General features: G+C 47.7%; 1 protein-coding gene across 39 annotated transcripts in view; it reads left to right on the top strand.

Moving 5' to 3' along the window:
• Positions 1-14,794: 14,794 nt before the first annotated feature.
• Positions 14,795-18,081, top strand: part of NELL1 (neural EGFL like 1) — a 1,048,536-nt gene continuing 1,045,249 nt past the window's right edge. For 7 of the 39 annotated variants that reach the window (XR_015158062.1, XR_015158061.1, XM_086385572.1 and 4 more), the window contains exon 1: positions 14,826-15,001. Coding sequence is in view for 36 of the 39 variants with exons in the window: in XM_086385572.1 (XP_086241698.1) it covers positions 14,947-15,001 (55 nt within the window). In the remaining 3 variants the exon portion in view is untranslated. Of the gene's footprint in view, positions 15,002-18,081 lie in introns of all 39 variants that reach the window. The other 32 variants (XM_086385568.1, XM_086385569.1, XM_086385573.1 and 29 more) reach the window with 18 other exon arrangements.

Consider the following 18,081-nt stretch of genomic DNA (forward strand, 5'->3'; position numbering starts at 1 on the left):
CACACAAGCAGATCAATACATGTCATTCCTCTCCTTTAAGTGTGTGGAGCCCCCATGTTCCCCGCCCCCTGCCCCCACCCCGGGCAAAGAGGGGCCCTGAGCTCTGGGATCGTGTGTAGAGACTGGCAGCTGTGCATTCCTGTCGGATCCTGTTAATCCAGAAGCTTGACCCTGTCTTCCTCAATGAACCCAAACATGCTCTACCTCCAACTTCAGCTGCCATTTCGGGCTGGCTATGGGGGTAAGCCACACCACTCTTAGTGGGAAAAGAGATGCTCTTGGAAGCTGATGCTGTAAACTGCAAGCCAAGAGCATCGGGGTCCATCCTGTGATAATGAGACTGCCACACAGCCACTCAGGCTTGTCTGTAACCCTGCACTTCAGCACGCAGACCGAGCAGCAAACAACAAACTCAATGAAGACCTCATCTTGAAAGAAGAACTCTCCATGGCATCAGAATTTGGTGCTGGCTCATCATCCTTGGTTTCCTTCCTGAGATCCCTTTGCTCAGCTGTGTTTTAGTTTTGGGGGGAAAATTCTCAAGCCTCTATAAAAGCAGTGGGTGTAGAATATTGTCTCTCATGTCCACATCACTCAGTTTCAACCATTAACCAACTCATGTCCCTTTTTTTTTTTTTTTTAATGTATCCCTCTCCCCACTCTGAATTGAAACTATTCCTGTGGAGTGTTTCAAAGTAGAGCTTAGACACCATGAGCTTTCACTTGGGAAGGCTCCATTGTGTTTATATGCCCCAATATTATTTATTTGTTAAAAAATTCTGACCGCTGAGTGCGCGTTGCGGCCGTCAGCCTCTCTCTAGTTGCAGTGTGTGTGCTTCTCTGGCTGTGGCATGCAGGCTTAGTTGGCATGAGGCACGTGGGATCTTAGTTCCCCAACCAAGGGTCAAACCTGTATCTCCTGCATTGCAAGGCAGATTCTTAACCACTGGGCCACCAGGAAAGTCCCTAATTTTTATTGGAGTATAGTTGATTTACAATACTGTGTTAGTTTCATGTTTACAGCAAAATGATTCAGTTGTGTGTGTGTGTGTGTGTATCTATATTCTTTTTCAGATTATTTTCCTTTATTATTGTTGTTCAGTCATTAAATCGTGTCTGACTCTTTGTAACCCCATGAACTGCAGCACACCAGGCTTCCCCAGTCCTTCACCATCTTCCTGAGTTTGCTCAAGCTCATGTCCACTGAGTCAGTGATGTCATCCAACCATCTCATCCTCTGTCACCCCCTTCTCCTCTTGCCCTCAATTTCTCCCAACATCAGGGACTTTTCCAATGAGTTGGCAATTCACATCAGGTGGCCAGAGTATTGGAGCTTCAGCATCAGTCCTTCCAATGAATAATCAGGATTGACTGGTTTGATCTCCTTGCAGTCCAAGGGACTCTCAAGAGTCTTATCCAGCATCACAATTTGAAAGAATCAATGCTTTGGCACTCAGCCTTCTTGATTGTCCAACTCTCACATCAGTACATGACTACTGGAAAAAGCATAGCATTGACTAAACAGACCTTTGTTGGCAAAGTGATGTCTCTACTTTTTAATGTGCCATCTAGGTGTGTCATAGCTTTTCTTCCACAGAGCAAGTGTCCTTTAATTTCATGGCTGCAGTCACTGTCTGTGGTGATTTTGGAGCCCAAGAAAATAAAATCTGTCACCGTTTCCACTTTTCCCATACCTATTTGCCATGAAGTGATGGGGCTGGATGCCATGATCTTGGTTTTTGAATATTGAGTTTTAATCCAGCTTTTTCATTCTCCTCTTTCATCCTCATCAAGAGGCTCTTTATTCCTCTTTGCTTTCTACCATTAGAGTGGTGTCATCTGCATATCTGAGGTTATTGACATTTCTCCCAGCAATCTTGATTCCAGCTAGTGAGTCATCCAGCCTGGCATTTCACACGATGTACTCTACTTATAAGTTAGATAAGCAGAGTGATAATAAGCAGCCTTGTTGTACTCTTTTCCCAATTTTGAACCAGTCCATTGTTCTATGTTCAGTTCTAATTTTTGCTTCTGATCCTGCATATAGGTTTCTCAGGAAACAGGTAAGGTGGTCTGGTATTTCCATCTCTTACAGAATTTTCACTGCTGCTGCTGGCTGCCCTGGGGTCAATCTCCTGCCCACCTGGCCTTCCACTGGCAGAGCTCTGGCCCATGCCTTTCCTGCCCTGTGGCTCCTCAAAGTTATTGTCCAGGCCTGGTGAGCCTGGCCACCTTGACAGCCTCAACAAGCATTTTCCATTATAGTTTATTACAAAATAATTGAATATAGTTCCCTGTGCTATATAATGGGTCCTTGTTGGTTATCTGTTTTATATATGGGTGTGTGTATATAACTCTTTAGTCTTTCCCTAAGTGGGGATGGTGATGAAATATGGGAGGCTTAGTGCTCATGTATCTATAGCAGGTTGATCTTCTCTGGGCTGTTAACAAGGGTACACGGATCTATTCGAAATGAGCTAATGGTGTTCACTCTGATACCTCCCCTGCCTCCCCTTGCTTCCTGCATCCAATCTTTCATCTTGTTTCATCTGTTTGGCAACGATTCCCCCATGACTTTGTGGCTGTTTTCCTGCTGATCTCACTCCTGCCGGTTTGATTGTTCTCTGCTTTTGTTCCTGTCTCCTTCCTTAGTCTCCCCAGATGTGTCTCCTGGAACTACAGATTCAGAATCTCACGGTTGTGTGGAGGTCCAAGGTCATTTATTCCAGCATCTCAGATGCATAGATTCTTCTCTGATAGTCTGTTTTGTGGGAACTGGGTTTTTGAGGCGATACATGTAGGGTGGGTAGTCACTGTCTGAAACAAATTGACCATAGGAGTCTTAAATAGAGAACACCTCCAGTGCCTTTAAAATAGCTCAACTTGACAAAAATTGGATTTACATATCTTACTGCATTAAACTGAGACTGTGTGTGGTTTGGGTCACTCTTTTCTTTCCTTTAATGCAGTCTGTAATTCTATGAGAATTTTCATATTGTAAGTGATTTAACCTGACCCTGTTCCTCTTTCCAGGAAGCTTCTCCAGATGCCTTAGGATGAGGAGAAAATAATATCTGGAATATAATATGGATTGCATTGAAACAGAATCACACTTTGATGATCTATTAATCCATTCACTCATATATTTATTTTTACACTCTACTCAATGTCTTAATATTGTTAAGACATTGATATCTTTCCAGTACCTAATAGTTTGTGACACATAGTAGATACTCAATAAATACATTTTTAATCAAGTGAGCAAATATTGAGTGTTGGTTCTCTACGAGGAACAAAGCTCAGTGTTACGTGTAAGAAAAACGCGAGTAAGAGTTGGATTGTGCCTCCAGGTCACTCAGTGTGATATATTCATGTTGCTGTAATACCCAGTGGGAATAACCACAGGGTATAGGACAAGAACACACGGAGGGGATGTGGAAGAATAAATGCCTTCTGTCTGAGCAGATTAGGCCGGATTTCAGGAAACAGGGACATGGGGAGAGTTTTGACCATGAGAAAAATATCAGCGTAACCAAAAGCGGGGTCTGGCTGCTTGCCACTCAGATGCCAATAAAGAGGCCAGGTTGATGGAAAGGAAAATTTGCTTTATTCTGGATGCTGGCAACTGGCTGGGGGGTGGATACCTGTCTGAAGGCCAACTCCTCTCCAATGACAATCCATGGGCTAGAGCTTTTATAGGCTGAGGAAGGGGACTACATGCAGAAATAGCATAGTCACTCTTGACGGTCATCTTGAAATTGGTCATTAGTGGTCTGACCAGCATCCTCTTGATTGCATAGTTCATCTTCAGTTCCAGGGTCAATTTGTTCCCATATCCTCGAGACCAATTCTTGGAATTGTGGCAGCTTATGTCATGGCTATAGTTTGGTTATCGTGTAGTTAACTTCTCCACCTGATGGGGGTTTCAGTATCTATAAGACAGCTCACAGGAGATAGCTCAGAATATTATCTATAGCCCTTGAGAAGGAACTAAAGGCCCTTGACTTTGCTTAATGATTAAACTATTATTATTTGGTCTCCTTTGACTGTTTACCTTTGTTTCTGCATCTTCTCACTTCTCTGACTAAACTTATTCTTTAGCTAAAGTTTCTCCATAGGCTAAAGGCAGGCAGAGGATATGGTGGGACAAGAAGCAGAGGGTCCTGCTTTGTTTTGTTAGGATGAGCTTTGGAGGTAGACAAGACCAAGTGAGTGATGGTATGGGGATAAGACAGATCATGTCAATAAAAATGGGGGGAGAAGGTGGAAAGTGTCAGAAATGCTTGTGGGAAGTAAGGACTAAGGCTGAAGAAGGAGTTTAGGACTTGACAGTCAGGTGCTTTCAATGGCAACATGAAGAGTTCAGAAGCTACCAAGGAAGGTTATTGATCATGGAGAGAGATTTCCTGGCAAAGGCAGCTATGATGCCAGAGACAAAGCACTGTCCTGGGTTCGAGCACCAGCTCTTTGTCTTATTACCACAGTCTCGGTTTTCTCAATTTCTGGTGCAATTGGAACAGTTATACCCATGTCACATAATTACGATGCACATTCAGCTAAAATTTGTATGTGAGAATTTAACACCTAAGATAGCTGTTGGATATTGGCTGTTAGAGTCAGAGCTGTGCATTCGGAATATTGGCCTGGTCGCCGTGTCAAGGATGGATGGAAGTGGGGAGAGAGGTGGGGCAAGAACACTGGTTTGATTGTGCAAGAAACCAAACTTTTCAAAGTGTTAGAAGGAATAGTGCACCACTAGGTTGTAAATCTAGGAATATACCCAACAGTAGCAGGCACTCTCCTTTCTGACCCATGTGACTGGGGCCATCGGGGTTTATGTTTAAAAATTTGAGCAATCAGCATGGCGATGACACCAGTCAGTGGGGATGGAGGCTGGAGCGCGGTCCTGGAGACTCTTGCCCTGCCAGATACTGCCATGTTAGCTTCTGGATCTTGGCAGAGGCTGAGTCCCGAGGGGGCGCTGGGACCGGCGGGGCCTAGAGCTGGGACTCGGGGCTCTCGGGGCAGCCGGGGTGTTCTTCTTCCACTGCTCGGTTCCTCTGCTGTCTCCTCTCAGGAAGGGAGGCTCAGGGGCTCTGTGGCTACTTACGAGAGGTGCTCATTTACACCACTTGCCTCTGGACTGTTTGCCATGTCCATTCCACGCTGGTGCTGGGGAGAGGTGCGCACGAGAACCCTGGGCACGACCTTCCAAGGGTGTATGAATTTGATCCTTCTTGACTGTGGGTTTTGAGATAAGCCATACCGAAAAAAATCTCTGCTGCAAAGGGGAGAGCACTGCCAAGTGTAGGCTCGTGGCAGTCTCAACGTGCTGGCTCTCTTTTCCTGCATTCTTATGAGTGCTTGTACACACCCTGTGTTTTGGTGTGAGGGTAAAAAGTATGAGGAACTTGTACCAGACCGGTATTGATATTTTGCAAAGTTGGTACCGTGTAAGGGAGTGTGGTGACTGAACTTCTCTGATTTCCTGTTCTTAAAGAAGAACGTTTCTGACTTTAGCTAGGCTTGCCGTCATCTGACCAAAATGTGACATTCCCTAGTTTTCAGGAATGGTAGATAAGATAGACTGCCTATTGGTTCCACTTTTTTACCCTGTCCCAAATCACACCCGGGCTATGTCTTCATCGCGGGCAGATTATACTCATCCTTGACTTTATTAGCATGTAAGCAGAAGTGATAGTGCATCCGTTTTGAATCTAGACTCTAGAAGACCTGACCTATTTCCCTGTCTTCATTTGAACCTCTTCCTGCCATGAGAAGAACAGGTCCTGCTAGCCCAGTGGTTCAAGGAAGATGAGAGGCATGTGGGACAGAGTCGTTCAGCTGGCACACAGACCCGCTGTGAGAAGTAGGGTCAACCCAGCCCCTGTAGCTTGAAGCAGCCATGCCTGAGTGAGGCTGGGTGAGCTGAATCCTCACCAGCCTGTAGATGCGTGTGACAGCATGCTTAGTGTTGGGTGCTACTGAAACTCTGTGGTTGTTTATGCTACAATAGGTAGAAGAAACACAGGGAGTGACCAGGCAACTAGATTCCACCCAAGTTTAAGTGGAAGTGGCACGTGGGGCTCCTAGGCCCCTTCTCTTCATTCTCTTTTATGTTTGCTTTCTGGAATGTGGAATAAATGGCTGGAGTACCAGCAGCCGTGTTGAACTGTGAGGACAAAAACAATGTTTTAGGAAGGATGAAACAGAAATCTGAGAAGAGCCCGGCTCCCTGTGGACTTCATAAAGCCACTAAATTAAACCTCACTCAACTCTGGAATGTGTATTTTTTAACCTGAGAGGGTCTTAAGTCTTATATAAGGTATCATCTGGGAGTTTTTCCTGTTATGTGAAGGCAGACAGAATCCTTACTGATACAGGTTGTAAAATGAACTAGGATGGCTGGAAGGAGACCCAGGGAACCACTGGGAGATGTGGCAGAGTTAACGATACTTGGTTGCTGAGGAGAACTTTTGAGGCCTGTGACTCTGGAAAGTGGTCTAAAAGCAGGGGGAATGAGCATTTTTGTTTCATGTAGATGAGGAGATCCAGTCTGAAGAACTCATGTGAAAGGTTGTTGCCTAAGGTAACTAGAGCAGGCTATCCCTGTTCAAGAATACCTGTCCCGTTATGCCATCGCATGGCCTGAATTTCCTCCAGGAGATGGTCATGGCTTTGGGTCACCAGACCCGCTCAAGGATGCGCCATCCTCCCTAACTCAGCGTAAGTACAAAAGGACCCCTTCCTCCTCCTTTTTCTGTGGAGCGATGGTAGGAGTGTTGCACACAGGGCTCTTCTACCAGGAATAAAGGATCACTTTGAGGCCTGGAAAACAAGGCTGGGTGAGCACTTTGTGGGCAGCCCAGGGCCACAGGACAATTGAAGGAGCCTTTATGGAGGGAAGTTTGAGAGAGTTTCAAGGGGGTCGTTTTCCCCCCACCCTTTTGGTTTCCATGTGAGGGATTTTCCTTGGATACTCCTGGACCTTTCCTGTACTCCCTGCTCGCTCCACTTTTCACAGACGAGGCAGACAGCCATCGGTCCTCATTTCTCAGTGAGTCCTCTTTCACTTTCTCCACCCCGATCGGTGGGAGCAGATGGCTGCGCCAGGATCCAGGCTGGAGGCAGGGAAGATGGCCAGTCCATTTTGGCTTTCGTGGGAGGCTATGCTCTCCCAACACTGTCATGTTGATAAAGATGATGCTTGGCCTCTTGCTAACTCATTTATTTCTCAGTTGGTCAGAACTCATGAAGGAAATAGGGTTGCTATGTACTGGTTTCCCACAAGACCTCAACAAGGAGACTGAATCCATAGGCTTTATCCTAGGGAAAGTGGTGTAGCTTAGCAGTTGTTCAGTTGCTCAGCTGTGTCTGATTCTTTTGTGACCTCATGGACTGTAGCCCTCTAGGCTTCTTTGTCCCTGGGATTTCCCAGATAAGAACTGGAGTGGGTTGCCATTTCCTTCTCCAGGGGATCTTCTCAACCCCGGGATCAAACCCATTTCTCCTGCTTGGCAGGCAGATTCTTTACCACTGAGCCACCAGGGAAATCCAGCTTAACAGTTAAGTATACAGATTCTGCAGTCCAGCCGCCTGGGTTTGAAACTTGACTCAGGCACTCATTTGACAAATTGCTCAGTTTTCATATTTGTAAACTAAGTGTAATAATCCCACATACTTCACTGGGTTCCTTTGAGGAATTAATCCATAGAAAGCACTTAGTGTGGTAACCCATACCTCGTTATACTTGAAAAATGAGCCATTATCATTCTGGTGGGGGTTGAGGTGAGGCCCGTGTCTAGCCCCTGCTTGAGAATGGGTTTCTGCTTTCCCCTGATCTATAGGAATGGCCAACATGTGCTTATGTAACACTTAACCTGGATATGTGAACACCTTGGTTCTTATCATCAGAAACTCAAAACTCATCTAAGATCATTGATGCTATGGATTAGGAGGATTTCATCCAAAAAATTATGAAACAATTTTGTCTATGATGTCTACGTATAGATTTTTCTGTCTTCCTTCAGATTGACACCTCACTTTGTCCTAAAAAGTGTTTGAAGCTGCAAGACAGAAGGACAGTAGTTAACTTCACAAGACACGGGTCTCTCTTATCTGGATGTCATTGAAACTGATGGTAGTGACTGGAGTAGAGAATGCATATTTTGTGTGTGTGTTGTGTGTAGAATTCTTATATTCACATAGAAACAGAGGCCCATGCATGGATATATTCATTCATCCCCTCTTTGCAATTGCATGTGGATTTCAGGAAATGAAAATACCCACCCAGGTCCAGGCATGCATAGTTCAAGAGAGTCTGACTCTTGCTGGGTTGGTGAAGGACACTTGGGAGTTTTCGCACTTCTCTGGACTCTGCCACATGATTGGCACTTGGGTTAGTTTCCTAGGGCTGTTAACAAAGCGCTGTAAACCTGAAGGCTTCAAACAACAGATATTTAGTCTCTCACAGTTCTGGAGGTTAGACTCTGAAGTCAAGGTGTTGGCAGGGCCAGGCTCTCCCTGGAGCCTCCAGGAGAGGATCCGTCTCTGCTTCTTCTGGCTTCTGGTGGCCCCAGGCATTCTATGGCTTAGAACACTTCAGTGTCTGCCTGTCACATGCTTACATTTGTTATGTCTCTGTCTTCACGTGGCATTTTCCCCCTCTTACAAGGACATCAGTCACAAGGAATGAGGACCCACTAATGACCTCATCTTCACCTGATTATATCAGCAAAGACTCAATTTCCAAAAAAGGTCACATTCATAAGCACTGGGAGTTAGGCTTTAGCATGTGTTTTTTTTGTAGGGGTGGGGTGGGGTGGGGGGCACAAGCCAATCCATAACTATCCTCCATTCTCTTCAGTTTTATCAGGAAATGTGTCATGAGTCCCTAAATGTGAAGGTAGTTGGAAGGCTGTTTGGACACAGGAGAGTGCCCTGGGGTGAGGGACTGGAGGGCACTAAATGAGATGGAGAGTTTCTCAGCCTTGGACTCTAAGAAGGAGTCTTCCTCTTTCTTCCTCTGTGAAATTCACTGTCCTGCAGAGTCAGCCGTGGAGCAGCTCTGGGGGCCAGTGGGACAAGGCAGTCTGTTGCCTTGGTGATGGCCAATGAGAAGTGTCAGTTCTCCGTGCTGCTTACTGGGACAACATCCATTGATTCATCCAACAAAAGTTTATTGAGCTCCTAAAATATGCCAGGTCTGTCCTAGGTGGAGAGACACAGTGGTGAACAAGAAAGACAAAAAGCCTACTCTTGTGGCATTCTCTGCGGGGGGAGACAGAATAAATGTCAACAAATCAATCGATATTTCAGATAGTAATAAGCACTATAAAAAAATTATGCAGGGTTAGGAGACAGAGAGCCATGGGCATGACGTGAGAAGCTTCTGTAGGCAGGGTCTCCCCAAGGAGTTGACACTTGAACAGAGGCTGAAGTCATATGAAAAGTGAACCACACTAAAATTTATGGAAAGGATGTTCCAGGCAGAGGGGGCAGCAAGTGCAGAGACCATGAGGAAGGAGGGTGTGAACTTGGAATGTTTAAGGAATAGCAAGATTCTGGGGTGAGCAAGGAGGTCAGGGGGAGAGAGCTGGGAAGCTGGGCAGAGGCCTTGTGAGATGTTTGGATTTATTCAAATTATGATAGAAAAGAGCAAGGGAACTTTTGAGCAAGGGAATGTGATCTGATTCATGTCTTGAAAAGCCGACTATGCCTGCTAAGGGATGGCTGAATTATAAGGGGCAAGAGAGGAGGTAGAGAGAACAATTGGAAGTCGAGGGCAATAGCCAAGGAAAGGGGAAGTCATGGATTGGATGGAGGCAGGAGGAGTGAGGGGTGGTGAGGTGCGGTTGTTTGGGATTTTTCTTTATGTCTAAGGGAAAGCAGGGGTTTCCCAGGTGGCTCTAGAGGTAAAGAACCCACCTGCAAATGCAGGAGGTATAAGAGAAGAGGGTTAAATCTCTGGATCAGGAAGATCCCCTGGAGGAAAGCATGGCAACCCGCTCCAGTATTCTTGCCTGGAGAATCCCATGGACAGAGGAGCCTGGCGGGCTACAGTCCATGGGGTTGCAAAGAGACACAATTGAAGCGACTTAGCGTGAATGCAAGAGAAGGGAAGTCAAGGGTGACCCTGGGTTATTTGGTTGGAATGCCTGATGAAGATTGGTGCCATCTCCTTAGAAGGCAGCAAGCAGGGAGTTTGAGAGGTGTGTGTGTGTTAGTTGCTCAGTCATGTCTGATTCTTTGTGACCCCATGGACTGTAGCCCGCCAGGCTCCTCCATCCATGAAATTCTCCAGGCAAGAATACTGGAGTGGGTTGCCATTACCTTCTCCAGGGGATCTTCCCAACCCAGGGATCGAATCCCAGTCTCCTGCATTGCAGGCGGATTCTTTACCATCTGAGCCACCAGGGAACACAGTTTGGGAGTGAGGGGGAGTTAAAAGTCCTCACTTGGAACACATTGCAATTTTTTAATGATCACTAAAGAAGTTTTACAAAATAGCTTTTTAAAAATATGTATTTATTTGGCTTTGTTGGGTCTTAGTTGTGGTGCTTGGGTTTAGTTGCCCTGCAGCGTGTGGGCTCTTAGTTCCCGGACCAGGGATGGAGCCCATGTCCCCAGCACTGGAAGGCAGATTCTGATACAATTCACATACTATACACTTCACCCAAAGTGTACAAGTCAATGGCTTTTAATATATTGTGAATATTTGTTTTTCAGCATGATTATGATGATAATCATCATAATCAATTTTAGGGCATTTTCATTACCCCCCCCCCCCCAAATAAGTCCTGCATTCCTTAGCTGGCACCTGCTAATCTTTCCTTTGGCTTTCCCCCGCCTTAAGCAACTGCTAATCTACTTTCTATCTCTATAGATTTGGACATTTTACATAAAAGGAATAATATGACATGTGGTTCTTTGGGACTGACTCTTTTCACTTAGCATAGTATTTTCAAGATTTATCCCTGTTGCAGCATGTATTAGTACTTCATTTCTTGTTATTGCTGAATAATATTCCATTATATAAATATCCTGCCTTTTACTTGTCCATTCATCAGCTGATGGGCATTTGGGCTGTTTCTACTTTTTGGCTATTACGAGTAATGCTGCTGTGAACATTTGTGTAGAACTAAGTGTGTGGCCATATGTTTGCAGTTCTTGTGTCTGTACCCAGGGGTAGAATTGCTGAATCATATGGTAACTTTATGTTTGACTGTTTGAAGAACCATTTTACATTCTCACCAACCAGTATATGAAGGTTCTAATTTCTCCGCTTCCTTGTCAACATTTACTATCTGGCTTTTTGGTTTTAGCCATCCTCGTGGGTGTGAAGTGATATCTCATTGTAGTTTTGATCTGCATTTCCCAGATGGCTAATGATGCTGAGCATCTTTTCATGTGTTTCCTGGCTGCTTGTTTTTCTTCTTTGGAGAAATGTCTATTCAGATCCTTTGCACATGTTAAAATTGGGTCATTTGTCTTTACTATTGAGTATAATAATTTTTAGTAAGTGCGAGTAGTTTAAATCAGAAATCTTGTGCGTATGTGCTCAGTCATGTCCGACTGTTTGCCGCTCCGGACTATAACCTGCCAGGCTCCCCTGGCCATCGGATTTCCCAGGCAAGAATACTGGAGTGGGTTTCCATTTCCTACTCCAGGGGATCTTCCTGACCCAGGGATTGAACCCATGTCTCCTGTATCTCCTGCACTGGTTGGTGGGTTCTTTACCACTGTGCCAAATAAGTGGGAAGCCCAAATAAGACATAGGACTTGCAGATTTGTTCTCCGTTCTGTAGGCTATCTTTTCTCTCCCCATGATGTCCTTTGAAACACAAATGTTTTCAGTTTTGATGATGTGGCCATATTGCATTTAAGGCACCTGATGAGTAGTGAGTATGTATGCCCTGAGTCTGAAGGAGAGGTGAGGACTGGAAATACACCAGGTGAGAATCATCCATGTATAGATAGTAGTTAAAGCCATGAGGCTGGATGAGAACACAGTAGTAACTGTGGCTCGAAGACAAGAATTCTGGGTTCCCTGAGGCTCCCCAATATTTAGAGGTCAGGAAGAAGAGGCAGAGGGATAATCAAAGGAAGCCTCTTGTTCTTGGACAGATCATAGAGGGAGGCCATGCCGAAGGGGAGGGTTGGCTTGTGGTGTGGTATTGGGTAGACTAAGCCTCATCACTGCTTCCACTGAGCATGGGTCCCATTGCAATATCCCAACACACAGCCACGTGGTCCCTTCATCGCCACCATAGAAATTTGCTAGGCATGCTCTATAAAGGTTACCTTAGCCTACACACTCCAAATCCCCAATCCAGAAGTGCATTTATAGGAGGAGATTGAGGTACTCAGTTATCTAGGAAGATTTATGACCTTGTTAAGAGTAACACTAGTTCTGCTAATGGATGTGATGCTGCAAAGCTTTGACAGAACATATGCCTTGCTTTATTTTTTAATGGAACACACTGAAAGCTCCATCCCACAGGACCAACTAATTACACAGAGACTTTCTGAGAGAGAGAGGGAGAGCTCTAAAGGTCTGACTCAGACCACCTTTTCCGTTGGTTGGGGTCACTGTGACTTCTAGGATTTCTGAGATCAGTAAGACACCTTTGAAACAACAGCTCAAAGCCACAGAAACTGCTCCTACTGAGGTGTATTTAAAATCTGCAAAGGAGAGAGGGGGCTTGGGTCTCACAACACAATGTGGTTTTGGGAAATCCTCATTCACAAGGCCCAGCTCAACTTGAGGAGTCCTATTTTCTGCAAGAGGTGTGGTTTTAAAGTTAGCTTAAATGTAACATGTTCTGTGTGCATGCTAAGTGGCTTCTGACAAAGTGCATGCTAAGTAGTGTCTGATTCTTTGTAACCCTATGGATTGTAACCTGCCAGGCTCCTCTGTCCTTGGGAATTCTCCAGGCAAAAATACTGGAGTGGGTAGCCATTTACTTCTCCAGGGGATCTTCCCAACCCAGGGATAAAACCCGTGTCTCTTACATCTCCTGCATTGGCAGGCAGGTTCTTTACCACTAGAGTGTGATTTTAATTTTAGCTTTAAATGTAATATGCTCCAGGTGGAAGGAGAAAGTCTTGCCTCTGTAGTGAAAACAGACAGTCAATGCAGACAGATCCCCTCTGGGCTCGAGCTGAATCCCAGAAGAGATGGAGAATCTGTTCAGCCTTGACATCAGTTTACCTTTTAATCTTTCAGCTCAACTTCGGGCATGGCAATACACTTCTTTGCTTCCCTTCTTCTGCCTTAGGTGTTAGGCGCTGGAATTTATCTGCTGGTTCATTTCCTTTTTTATCTGCTAAGGGACCACAGTGTAAAGGACCAAGTGGGACAGTGGCTTGCATACCGGAATATCCAGAAAAATAGGGCAGCGTGTGTAGCTAAAAACATTCTCTCTTAATAAACTGTGTTGCTACTTTGGTGACTTTCTCCTGGGGTCATGGTGATGAAGGGCTTAGGAGGAAGTAAGAAGGGGATTAGTGAAGAGGATTTTTCTTGAACGTTGGAAATATTTCCTGGGAAATGAGGGAGGACTTTGTTCAGAGACGTTTCCCTTCTCTGGGATCCCTATCATATCAGAGGGCCGGGCTGGACTCAGAGAGAGGGGACCAGTGTGAGCAAGCCAAGTTTTAAATCATGTGGGGCTTGTTTGGTGTAAATCAAAGGTTCTGTCATGTCTGATTTCACGACTCTGCAACCTAGTTATAAATAACGTTCATGAAAGGAAGTGCTATAAACCTGGGAGATATTTCTAGGGAAGGCTGGGTTCTGGAAGGGGGTCACAGAGAAGCAGGAGGATTGGTCTTCTTGCTCACACTCCTAAAACAAAGTCCAGCCATTCTCTCCAGGAATGGTGTTGGAGAGGGTTCCAGAATAACTTCGGGAGAGGCCAAACCCTGACTGTGAAAGGAGAGTAGTAGGGTTTTTGACAAAATCATCGAGAAACTCACTCAAGGAAAAAAAAAAAAGGTTAGGAATTTCCCCTAAGTGGCAGCATCTGCCCTGCAGAACCGGAAGGCTTGCAAATAAAACTCCCCAATTCCCGACCGTGCTTCGCTCGGGCTCAGGGACACTTTTTCTGCCCCCTCCCTGGCCTTAGCGTCCTCTCCCTGAACCCCCAAAGCGGGTCCCCAGAGGGACCCAGAGGAGAGAGGAGACTGGAGGTACAGGTGGTGAGACGGAACTCAGCCATCATCCCCCTCCTCGCCCCTCCCCAACCAGTCACCTAAGCAAATCCGGAGTAACTGTCCTCCAGGGAGGAGCTGAGCACGCTAGTTGACTCCGTCTGGGTCGGGGTTCCCCCGGAGGCGGGGACGCGGGGCGGGGGGGAATCCACCCGCAAGGGCTCGGGGTTCTTCGTTTCGACCAAGATGAACTGTGGCAACTTCGGCAGCCCCCACCGCGGCGCCGAGGCAGAGACAGCAGCAGCGGCTCCGCCGGCTCTTCCGGGCTGGAGAGCATGAAGCTCAGGGAGGAGGGTGCCCTGCGCCTCCAGCTCCTCCCTTTTGGCCCCCGGGTCCCGGGACTCCAGCTCCAGTGCTCCGAGTGACAGAGGCTGCAGCGCCGATCGCCCGCGTCCTTGCCGCGGAGGAGGAGCCGTTGCCAGCGCCAGGCGCAACCTGCCGGAGTGGCCAAGCCCCGCGTTCCCGCCCCAGCGCGGAGGCGAGCGCCGCCGCAGCGGGGGCCGGGGTCCGGGCCGGGTGCCGCCGCCCGCGGTGGGGGCGGGCTGGGGGCGGGGCGGCCGGGCCGCCTTCCCAGGCGCGATCCCTGAGCACGGCACCCGGCGCAGCAGAACCACCTCCCTCGCCGCCCGCCAGCAAGTTTGGCGGCTCCGAGCCCGGCGCGTCTCGGCATCCAGGCGCATTTGTTTCTTCCTGGCTTCCACGCGCCCGGTTTGGCCGGGACCTTTGGGAGCGATGCCGAGGGATGTGATTTTAGTTGTGTGCTTCTGTGTGTGCACCGCCAGGACAGGTAAGCACGGCTGGGGCTGTCGGAGGGATGCGGGGAAACGGGCGAGCCCAGCCGCTGTGCCCAGCGCCCACCTTGGCGTGGGGAGGACCTGGAACAGAGCTTAGCGCCGGTCCGGGGAAGGGCGTGGATGGGTCCCTCGAATCTCTCTGCTCTGCTCCAGGTGAAAGGGTGAGAAGTAGGACTTACAGGCCGGTGGAAGATGCCCCCGAGGAGTAGCCCCCTGCCCCGAGGACGCGGCCTGGCGGGCACAGGGGTGAGGGGCGCGGCCGTTCAGGCACACCCTCCAGCTGTTAGCGACCGGCTTCCGGGTAGAAACCCACATAGTAGGGAGGGCCCGGGAAGCCCACCCCCAGGAACTTGACAGGTGCGGGGAAAACCGCGGTCCCTGCGCCCTGCTGGCCAGGGCAGGGGCGGCGGCTGGGAGGCGCACCCGCAGAGGGAGCGCTTCCGGCCGGCGGGCGGGCGCTGCTGGGGCGCGGGCGGGCGCTGCGCGGGGTGAGAGCTGCGGGCGAGGCTGGGATTCCGAGATCCCTTTTCTCGTCCCCTCCTGCCTCTCCCCGGGGAACTCTTGAAGTAGTTTTTTTTTGCCACTCCCTTTCTCCCCCAGAGGGCAGGACAAATTCGAGGTAATTGGAGCTGTGGGGGCAATCCCAGGGAGATGCTCTTAAGCTCCAAACCTGTTTTCGCAGACTGTAGCTGCGTGTTGGGGTCGTGGAGGGGAGGTCAGGAAAACGGGCGTAATTTTCTGAAGTCCCCACTTCGTTCTGCCTCCAGGGAAGCAGTTGTGAGGACGTTAAGAGCACCTCCTTCTCTCAGCCCTCAGCCTGCATGTCCCCTGGGGGTTTGGAGACCCACTCTCAGCCGCCTTCTCTGGGGAGCTAGTAGTAGATTGGGGAAGGTGGCGGTGGATTGGACGAGGGAATTGGCAAAAATAGGACTCTCCACTGCTGGTGGGGGCGTCGCGAGTTTTTATTCCTACGCTAGCCACCCTCCTAACGTGCGGCAGACTTCGCACCCCAGAGTTGATGGGTAGTCATCCCCACTGCTTTCCCCCTCTTTTATCACTCTCATTTCTCCTCTCCAGAGGCATAGCCTCCTGCCCACGCTAGGCAGCAAGTTTATCGGTAGAGGGCTGGGAATGGGTGATCGGCCTGGGTGGGCTCAAAAGTTCCCTCCGCTCGCTCCCCAGGCGTCCCTCTTGGGCTGTTAGCAGCCCGCCTGAGGATTCAAGAGTTGGGTGTCCAGCAGCTTCCTGCTGGCCCTTTCCATCTTCCCCAGGACCGAGCAGGCGGCAGCTTTTCCTTTGCTTAATGAAAGAGCGGCGGGTGTGGACTTCTCCAGGGATAAAAAGAATCCCCATCCGTTTTCAGTCTACACCCGAGAGCTCCGCAGCCTGCCAAGATGCCATGACTCTGTCCAGCCTAGAATAAGCGCTTCTTGAGTTCCGGCCTATCTAGATGGGGTAGTCTTTTAAAGCCAAGAGCACACGAGAAAAAGCTTGCCCCCGGGAAGATCAGAGCAGTGGGGACAGTGCAGAGCGTGGGCGACCAGCCCTGCTAGTGGAGAATCTGGTGCTGGTGAGCATCTTACAGGGGAACCAAAGAGAGAAGCTAGGTGGGGTTGGGGTGGGGTGAGATATCCGTCATTTAATTTTCTCAAGTGCACATCGCTACGGAGTATGCCTGCGTCCTTTGTTCTCGTTACTCCTTTGAAAAGTCTGCCGAAAGTACCTTCCCCAGAAGTGGATTGTGGGTCCTGGGCGCGTTGCTTGTGGAGTTTCTTTAAGAACAAAATCTTTTCCCCTTCCCCACATTGAGCCCCTTTAAATCTTGTAAAAAATCGGTTGTAGGGAAGTTTCATTTCTGTATTTATTCATTCATTCAACTGAAGAGTTGAGCGCCTTGCTGGGTGCTAGGATTGCTTATGCAAAGAAGAACCGACTTGGTCTTTGACTTCCAGGAACTTACGGCTTAGCTCAGAACCTAGATAGAGACTGAAAAGCGTTTTTATTGTACAGCTTGACGGGGTAGATGGAAGAGAGATGGGACTATAGAAGTCTGTATTAAGGATATAGAGGAGAAATTGTAGAAATGAATTCTGGGGAGGGGTGGTAGATGGTCAGGGAAGCTTTAATCAGAAGGTAACATTTGAAAGTTGTGTCTTGAAGGATTTTTAGGGAGTTTTCCAGGTGGACGGAGTGGGGAAAGCATTCCAGACAAAGGGCACAGCTTGTCCAAAGGCAAGGAAGAATGGAAGGATCTGAGAATTGGTTGTGCAGTTGCTTAGGGAGCTTGGGTTTTCTGTGCCATTTGGTACTCGTTCAAAGAGTACCAAGAGGCTACACATTTCTACTACAAAAATTATCAGAAGAATCAGAGAGACATGGGGGAATTATATCTCAATTCTTTTACTTATAATTTCTTGCAACTTGGGGGATATGATCAGCAGTTTTCTCTTTGATTTTACCTGGGAACCATCATCCCTGTATCACACATCCATCCTCTGAAGTAGCTAAGGCTGGCTCTTAATTAGTTGATCGGGATCCAAACAGCCACTTGGAAAGTTTATTTGTCAAGTGGGACAATTGTTGTCTGGGCTGTTAACAGCCCAAGATGAAATAAACACGTGGTTCACTGAGTGAACTGCTCAGATATCACTGCTTTTAATGGAAATGAATAGATGGTATCGGGCACATTTTAATTAAAGCAGCACTGCAGTGCAGTAGCAGTTACATATGAAAAGATCTAATGATAGGTGTCACAGGAAGCTGCTTAAATTACCTCATTGTTCAGAGAACTTGTTTTAAAGAGTAAAGTGGAGTTAAGATAGGTGTTGTTCTGGTTATTTCTGGGTGAAAAATTCTGAGATTTCCAGGTACATCACTAATAATGGAAATTTAGCAGGCTACGATGCTTTCCAGGTATCTTGGTGGTAGAGAATCTGTCTCTGGAGGAGGTAATAGCAAGCTATTCCAGTATTCTTGCCTGGAGAATTTCATGGACAGAGGAGTCTGGTGGGCTACAGTCCATAGGGCCACGAAGAGTTGGACACAAGTGAGTGACTGAGCACGCATGCACACA

This window comes from Bos grunniens, chromosome 29, assembly GCF_055505025.1.
Source record: "Bos grunniens cultivar Pamir isolate PY7600 chromosome 29, Bosgru_T2T1.0, whole genome shotgun sequence".
Lineage (NCBI taxonomy): Eukaryota > Metazoa > Chordata > Mammalia > Artiodactyla > Bovidae > Bos > Bos grunniens.